This window comes from Colius striatus, chromosome 6, assembly GCF_028858725.1.
Source record: "Colius striatus isolate bColStr4 chromosome 6, bColStr4.1.hap1, whole genome shotgun sequence".
Classification (NCBI taxonomy): Eukaryota; Metazoa; Chordata; class Aves; order Coliiformes; family Coliidae; genus Colius; species Colius striatus.
Window position 1 is genome coordinate 22385982 of NC_084764.1, and position 9387 is coordinate 22395368.

The 9387-nt window shown below is 38.3% G+C and overlaps 1 protein-coding gene across 1 annotated transcript; it reads left to right on the forward strand.

Annotated features, from left to right (window-relative positions):
- The first annotated feature begins 2599 nt into the window (after positions 1 to 2599).
- On the forward strand, positions 2600 to 8385 carry SERPINA10 (serpin family A member 10). The gene is made up of 4 exons (XM_010206119.2): positions 2600 to 3341; positions 4861 to 5134; positions 5849 to 5996; positions 8194 to 8385. Exons 1-4 carry the CDS (start codon positions 2627 to 2629, stop codon positions 8383 to 8385), a joined length of 1329 nt encoding a protein of 442 aa, XP_010204421.2. The 5' UTR covers positions 2600 to 2626.
- The last annotated feature ends 1002 nt before the right edge of the window (positions 8386 to 9387 follow it).

Sequence of the window (9387 nt, forward strand, 5' to 3'; positions counted from 1 at the left end):
CTGGATGCAAAGGGTGTACTGTTCTTTTGTTTCTCATGAAAGATATAGCATCTTTACTGGAATATAATCCCCATCCCTTATTATGCCATTTATGGGAAACACAATACTTAGTGTTTATAAAGCAGTTAATCTATAACAGACAAAACCAGGTTATCACTGTTTGGAAGAGCAAATATTTGTTGAAAAATTTCTATATGGGACAGACATCTTCATCTTGGTTTTAAACACAGTTGATTGAGAAAAGTAAGAGGAGCTACCTAATAGGTAAGACAAAATTTATATGAAGCATTTAGATTGTAAAGTATTACTTTATTTTTTATAAATATATACATAATTTTATGTATTTATCAGCTATTCTCTACATGTGATGTTTTAAATGGCTCTAGTTCTTAATCAGCTTTCTAATATATTTTTCTCTTGCTCTAACGTTTTCAGAAAAGAAAAATGCATTTGAGCAAGAAACTTCTTTCTTTGGTATCTGAGATTACTAGAAACAAATATTTCTTAAAATGGAAAGAAAGTTAACTTTGCTTTAACCTTTATGTTTATTAATGAACTGTTCACTCTATGTGTAAGGTGAGTTCTCTAAAATTAGCAATTAGCTTCTATCACGTCTAAAAGTAAAAGTCTATAATGTGCAAAAATATCAATTAGCTGCTTCCAGAACTGATTTTCCTAATCCTAGAGGACATGCTTTCTTTCTGGTATTAAAGGTGAAGGATAAAGCTGTTCCAATGGTAATTTTTGCAATCTCAATTAGTGCAATTGCAAGACACCTGGTTCGTATGATATTCCTAACACCCAAATCAGCTGCCCACATAGAGTATGCCTGAGGGTGCAGGACTCTTCTTAGTGCCGAATGGTCTGGGATGTGCCTGTAAAGCAGAGTTTCTGCATTTGTCTCATGCTTTCACTCTGAAACCTGTTTGATAGGAAGGCAGAGCCCTCTGGAAGGCAGCTCTGGGGGAATCTGGTGGCCCACCTCAGCCAAGCACTGCCCTAGGCCTCTCAGAGGGACACACCAGTGATGGCTGCCAAATGCAACACTGTCAGATGTTGCACAGGAATTCACTGTCCCCACAAAAGCCAGGGAAGAGCCAGTGCTCTGCAATGTCTGCTGAGCAGTTATGCCTCATGCTCTTTTAGAGGGAGAGCTGCTGTCTCTGTGACTGAATACGATCAAATGCACAATTTTCCAATCCTTGCCTCTTTGCTAGAGCTCACTCTGCAGCATCCAATGATACCTCTTTGAAACAGGGATAACTCGCAGGGGAAAGCACCTCCTCCTTTGCTGCTAGGGCAGGCACAGCATTGTGGCATGAACAGTACCTCAGTGCCTGTGTTGCTCCCCACAGAAGTGGGTCACTGCATAAGGAGCAGAAATGCCTTGCAGTTACTGTAATAGCTCTTAACAGCACAGCTTGCAGTCTGTCAGGGGAGAGTAAGACTCCCAACCCTGCAGCAGTCACATGCACCATTTGGCCAGAAAGGCAGCAGCTGAAGTCACCATCCCCTTCCCTATTCCAGTCCCGCAGAATCCAAACACTGGGAATCTCATTGGAAATAAAGCAGCAGTTAATTGGGAAGAAAAATAGGAAAAAAATATTCATGGCCACAGAATGCTGCATATTTTACTCCGTTCCCTGGCTGCCACACACTTGAGAGAAGGCACAGCATTCACGGATTTCATTGCCTCCCGATTAAGTCAATACAGCCCATCTGTGTTGCACCAAGTACAGAACGTGACCTATTATCTCAAAAGAAAATAGCACACCACCTGACTGCCAAAAGCACTCTGTGACTTGGCACCCAAATGTCTCAGTACTCACATCAACATACCTTTTCAGGACTAACTCCCACAGGCTGAATCAGGCAACTGTGAAATTTGGTGGAAAAGCAATAAAATAAAACCAGCTTTCCCATATGCCAAATCACAAATTATACAATGACCATAGTTTGCTGTTACAAATCCAGAAATTAAAAGTAGTTAATAGTCGCCATGTCTTCGGTAGATTGTTGAATCGGTTACTACTTGGGCTATAGAATCCATATTTTAATCTCATTTCTCCATTTGCATGACCCTGCAATACAAAAGGACTCTGTCCAGGCTTGGTGGTCTTCAGTGTCCTGTGTAAGTTACAGTGGGAAAATGCATCTCTGAAGATTATGGCCATTCAGAATTTTTTCATAAGGTGCAATTCAACACTGCTACATAGAAGTGAAATTCATATATTACTTTGATGGAAAGATGAACAATAACCATATTTGCATTTTATGACAGCGGTACTTGAAATCTAGGTTTCATTTTGGAACTACAAGTTAACACAAGAAAATCAGTGAAATCTAATGTGGACCACTAATACCAGAACATTATGATATTTTTTTCTGTATTCACTTAATGATATTGTAAACTTCTCTATTTCAGTGATCTAAATTTGACCTTTCAGATAGGAACCAGAATTTAGGTTTGGAGTATATACACTGAAGATGCAGAAAGACACTTCAATGCACCTACGATCTTTTGCATTGTGAACAGAAGATCAAACTAAAAAGTCTTTTGTTGCCTTTTTAATTTCTCTGTTTTCTTTACTAGGAAAAAAAACCCAGCACATTAGTAGATGTCACCATGAAAACAGGAATTTACTTACTTCTTTTAAGTGAAGTATGTGCTGAAATCACTAAGATAGACATCAAACCAAAGAAGGAATTTCCAAAGAAAGAAAAAGAGTTTAATTTCTTGGAAAGAAAGAAAAATGTCAGTATTTCTGAAGAGTGGCATCATGATACAAATATTTACAAGACTTCTGAAGACCTAGGTCTCGAAGAGTTCACTCTTTACAACTTCACTGAAAAGACTGCAAATTTTGGATTTAATCTCTATAGAAAAATTGCAATGACACATGATAACAACATAATAATTTCTCCTCTATCTGTATCAGCACTCATGACTGCATATACACTGGCAGCCAGAGGGGAAACTCTCAGACAAATAGTAAAAAGTCTAACCCTCCAGGCTTTGAAGGACACAGTGGATTGCCACCATTTACCAGCTTTGTTTAAACAACTGAAAGATAATATCACAATGAATGAAGAACTTCTCCTTGTGCAAGGTAGTCTTTCTTTTATCCAAAAGGAATTCAGACTCAAGGAGTCTTTCCTCAATGTATCTAAGCAGTACTTTGATATGGAATTCCTGAGAGTGGATTTTCAAAACTTTACACAAGCAAAATTTGTCATAAATCAAAACATTAACAAAAGGACCAAAGGAAAAATCCCGGAGCTTTTTGAAGAGCTTGACCGTCACAATAAACTGCTACTTGTGGACTACATTGTTTTTAAAGGTAACTGTTTTTATTTTGCAAATTGATAATTTCTTAGAAGAATCAGGACTCTAACTTCAGCTGCATTAAGGGCAGCTCATGTAAATTCAGATGTCCTGTTTTCTCTATGTCTCCATCTAGGTATACCTTCTTCTATTAAGTTTATTTAATATGAAATGATTTTTCATTGTAAGGTAACACAATTCTTCTACATTTTCGTCCATACAACAGTGTCAAAAAGAACTAAAAGCCTTCCATGAAACTATCTCGATCTGAATGATCCCTCTTTAGCACCAAAAAGGATTTTTAATTTTGATTCACCAATTAAAATTAAAAAGCCTTAATCACAATAGTATTTTGAATGCTTGATACTGGGCTTAAAATCATTGACTATTTTTATATAGTATACAAAATCATGTCAACAAAAATATTTTTTCTATTTCAGTCAAGAATCTTTTTGCCTAGAGGAACTAAAGTACCTTATTATACTACCTTACAGGGTGTGAGAAAGAAATAGCTGTGCAGGGGGCAGAGACTGTCCTGTGGCGGGCAGAGACTGTCCTGTGGCAGGCAGGGACTGTTCTGTGGAGAGGTCCTCTACTGACAAATATCTCACATTCCTTTTCCTGTTGTTAGGGTCCTTCTGACCACTGGCTTAGAAGACAGATAGGAAACTCCAAAAGGAGGTCCTGGCAATGACAGTGAGCCACAACCCATCCTTCACTCTGAAATAGCCCTACAGAAGCCAGAGACACTCTGGTAAAAAGCAAAGAAAAAGAGCTATAGTGACAAAGGGGATGAGAGGAATGCTGTGCAAAGAATTCAGTCACAGCCACTGCTCCAGCACAAGGCACTCAGCAGACACCATCCACACAAGCCTGCCTAAAATAAATGCACAAGAGCAACTGCTCTTGGGAAGGTAATCTTGGCATTGGGCAAACTGCACTTTTGTAAATACAAAAGAATAAACTTCAGACTGTAGGGAGGCTGTATTGATGGGCAATTTTCTTTGCTCTCGTGCATTTATTACTGAAAATCAGGGAAAAGAGATAAGTTGCAATTGAAAGCAACAATAGACAACAGAATGATTAGTACAGAAAAAGTCACATTCCAGTGTACCTTACAAACCAGTGCACTGCTAAATCCCCATCCAAAAGACTGTATCATTAATTTAAAAACAGGACGTTGAACAGCTCACAGAGAATTTCCAATGTGTCATATTCATAAAAAACAGATGCTCATGTGGCACTCAATAAAAAAAAAGCATATCAGCTCTGAACTGGATTAGCAACTAATCAACCTTAGAAAAATATTTCCTGTCTTTCCCTTCAAATAAAGGATTTTCTTTTGTGGATTACTTCATTTTTCTGATGTAAAAAAGTTAAAGCACACAGGCTAAATATACTGCAATTGTCATCCACTTATCGCAGACACAATTAACATCCACTTCAACTACATGCAGAAAACTTACTTTACTTTTTTTAAGGGTTTCTGAACAAGTTTGACTGAACATAATAATTTAATTTCCTTCTTTCCTCAGGCAAGTGGGTCTATCCATTCAATTCCAAATTTACAGAAATGGAGACTTTCCACATAAACAAATACAGGAGCGTACAGGTGCCCATGATGTTCAAGTCAGATAAAGTTAATTCAACTTTTGATGAGAACTTGAGATGCACTGTCATAAAGCTACCCTACAAAGGGAAAGCACACATGCTGATTGTCATCCCAGAAAAGGAGGGAGATTACCTTTCACTTGAAGACCATTTGTCTACAGACCTTGTGGAAACCTGGCTTGCAAATATGAAAATCAGGTATTACTTTGATGACCATCAGCCTTAATATCTTTTATGTCTATTACAGCAAAGTAACAATGCACTACAGAGATTATCTGGACTTCCTAGCCCTTTTCACATGCTGTTGTCTCTGTGGCATTAGGTATCTACAGGTCCTTTAATGACCTACCCACAATCCAAGTGGTATGTGAAAGCTTCTATTCTGAAACATCAAGTCTGTAGCTTGTCTCAGTTAGAAATGTTTGTCTCTCTGAGGGCATATTCAATCTAACCTTCACAAATTCTTCTTAGGCCTTCCCTCTCCTTAAATTAGCACTGCCATGCAAAGTTCACGATCAGTATAGTATATCTACTAAACATTTCCTACCAGAAATGTAGAGTAATGGATACATTTGAATATGAAAATGTAACCCCAAATTATTTCTGTGAAATGTAGTTCCTGAAGTGACAATTCTTTTCACCGGTCAATAAATGTGTGTCATCCAGGTATCAGGGCACTGTAAGTGCTGGTAGAAGTGTTTTCACTGTGAAGGAAAGGATTTCTAGAATCTTTAGAAGTCAACAGGTCAGAGATTATATTCTGCCAGCCTAAATTCTAGCCAAGACTCTCAGTTTTGCCCTTTCTTTTTCTGTGTAAAGTTGAATTCTTGAGTAGCACACATTTCAGTAGTCAGGTGAAATACTCTACAGTCCAAGTTTTCATTGAACCTTTTTTCCCCCCCCCCCAAACAGAAAAGTGGATATTTCACTTCCAAAGTTCAAACTAGAGCAAAAATATAAAATGAAGAAATTGCTTCACGCTCTTGGAATCAAAAATCTCTTTACACGAACCGCAGATCTTAGTCATCTCACAGATCAAGAATACATAGCAGTTTCACAGGTAAGCCTCCTACAACTATGCAATTTGGATCATGATAGCACATACATGGCCCAGCCAAGAGACTATGCCATATACACTTATAGGGACACCAATAAGAAAGGACCTCATCAGCCAAGCACATGCAATCTGCACACCTTAATCAATATGGATCCCCCTTCAAGTATAAGGTGTGTAGAAGTATAAGGCAGTTACATTTCATATATCCTCAATGCCTTCCAAAGCTAATATATCATAGGCGGAAAGCTCTGCCTCAAGGAGAATATTTTTGGCAGGGAAGGAGTACAATCTGTGAACAAGAAAGACATTGTAACAGACAGTTAAATTGCAAAAGCTGGAGCAAGGAAGGAAGTCCAAAGACAAAACCCTTCATACACAGTCCTCAGACGCATTCTTAACAAATACAGAACTTCAGAAAGTTCAAATACTGAAATCTCAAAACGATAACAGAAAAAGAAGTCAAAGCAGTCCTGCCTTTCGTCCTGCATACCTTGGCCAAGAAAAGGTTGAGCAAAACAAGACTCAAATGAGATTAATCTGACACAGGATTTTAAAAGGGAGCTTTATAAACCTAGGTGAGGAATTTATGTAATAAGCCTGCCTGTGGCTGTGTGGGATTGTTGTATTGTGCTGATAACCTAGAACCATAACTCCAGGACAGACTTCACAGAATCACAGAATGGCTGAGGTTGAAAGGGTCTGGAGGTCATTTTGTCAAATCCCCTTGCTCAAGCAGGACCATCTCCAGACAGTGCTTGAATACCTCTAAGGAGAAAGAATCCACAGCCCCTCTGGGAAACTGCCAGTTCTCAGTCACCTTCATAGTGAAAAACTGATTCCTAATGTGCAGAGTTTGTGCCCACTGCCTCTAGTCCTGTCACTGGGCATTACTGAGAAGAGCCTGGCTCTGCCCCCTTTGCACCCTCCCTTCAGGTATTTGCATCCTATCAGAAAGAATCCTTCCAAACTACTGATACTGCTCTTATATATCTCCCTACGCTAAATGCTTAGAGAAGCCTTTCTGAATTGCCAAAACTGCTAATAAGTGGTATGACAAACTTCTACACCACTCTCAAAAACTCTAAGCCCAGAACTATAGATTTCCAAAAGGCTGCTGGCTCAACAAAATAACCTTTCTGGGTTATGACCCTAAAACCCTAGAGAACAAATATTTAACAGATAAAATTGTAGTGATTTTCAGTTTGGTAAGATCTATTTCACTTCTGGAAAGTACACCAGTGATCAGCAGAACATTTCTCCCTTCCTGATGATCTTATAGCTCTTCCATGCTGATTCTCAGCAGTTAACTCTGTTGTGTTATCATGAAAAAGATCACACTTGCTAACTGATACTAGAAGCAATATGTGCATCAGTTATACAGTGCCAGAGGAGCATCCTATCCCTGTGAATCATGATAGTCAACCTCATTATTATTTAGCAGAGAGCTCAATACTGGTGAAGTCCTTCAATTGGCTTCACAAAAGTCATTCCTAGAATTAGGAGTTTTGTATTTGGGAATGTATTAGCTGACTAGGCAGTTCCCCAATACAGGGGAAGCAGTGAGAGGTACATGCAGACTGAAAGAACAAAAAAGAAAAAGAATCAGATCCTTCCAGGTTGCAATTTTAGTGGGAACGGAATGTCCTCAGACCAACCCAGGATTGTACCTTATTGCTGTACATATTTAATCTGTGCTACCAAATGTACACATTAGAAACACAGAGGAAAAATGCCAAGATTGGTGCATTTGTCCAAGCACTCACAAATCAGCTGTGAATGATTTATCCACTAGTTAATGTTTGGAAGTGATGAAAATACACCTCCCACTTCTAAGAAATTCTCCCTGTACAGTTTGGTGTCAAAGAGGAGCACAATACAAATGCAATGGTTGCTTCATGCTACCAGCTGCAAGAACAAACCCTCTAAGGGAGGCCTATGCTCAGAAACAGGGAAAAGCACAATGAGACCTGAACTAGCACCCTCATGAAATGCTGTGGTTGTGGTGGCAGTACTCAGTTCTCTGCTGCTGAAGCAGACAGCATATGGCTCTATCAGTCTAACACACAGAGCTAAACTGCATAGAGTGTGCTCATTTTAACCCTTCATAGGAATCTATGTCAACTCTTTCAAATAGCACTTTGAAAAACATTCTTCATGTTATTAATTTTTTCACACATTTTATTTCTACATTGCAACTCAGGTTGTCCAAAAGGCAGTAATTGAAGTGGATGAAGAAGGAACTCAGGCCACAGCAGCTAGTGGGTCAGAAATAACCGCATTCACGGTGCCTCCTGTCATCAAAGCAGACCGACCCTTCCTTTTTATGATTTTTGAAGAAACTTTTAGAACATTACTGTTCATTGGCAGGGTGGTTGATCCAACAGAAATGTGAATAAAGGTAACAGTTTCTATTCTGGGATATGTAAGAGGCTTTATTTCCATTTTATTAATTTACATTTGAATAAAAAAGACAGTGAAGCATGAAAATGTGAAAAAATGCTTAACAAGCTAAATTCACTAAGACACAAAGCAACAAAACTGTGCCCTGTAAAGCCCAACTTGCAAACTAAAAGAACCCACAGAACTGAACTTTAAATAAAGTCAATAGTGTAGTGATAAGTCTAAATGAAAACCAGAGATTCATATTGCAAAATATTCAGAAATCTCATTCCCAAACACTGAAGTCTGGCATTCCTCAATATTAACTTCTGTTGTGAAAGCTTATCGACCTCAGTGTTAGCAGAAATTTGCCACTTAGAAAAACAGAGGCAGGACCAAGCTCTAAAACAGAAATTGTAGTCTCTGTCTAGAGATCTTTATTTTATTACTGCAGAAATTGTGCTGAGTCTATCATGAAGTCTACATCATCTGGAGTATAACCTCTTTTAAACTGTTTATTCAGAGCATCAAATCACCTCATTTTCTTAGGGTACACAATGTGCCTGCTTTTAATGTATTCTTTTTATTAAAGAGAAAATAATTCTGAGAAATAACTCAGATATTCTGAACCTGGAATATCTTCATACCATCAAGCTGAGCCTCTCCTAAAACCAGATTTTCTGCATTTAGATATGAAGGTCAACTACGTAACAGGACTCCATGCCCGACTTTGGTACGAAAAATATACTTCCATAAAAGTCAAATAAATCTATTCACAGGGTTGATCCTAAAATCTAAGAGATGTTGCCAAAACATTTTGGAAAAATACTCCCATGATCTAAATACCATTCAATTTATTCAAGTATTGCAGTGATTCCAACAGAACAGTAAGATCTTCAACATTCAGTAAATTTTAATTAGCAGTAGAGTCCTGTGTATGTGAAGCATGAAACAATGCCAAAAATGACCTCTAGCTATATACAACTAACAGATGTAAGCATTTCTCTACTTTCTC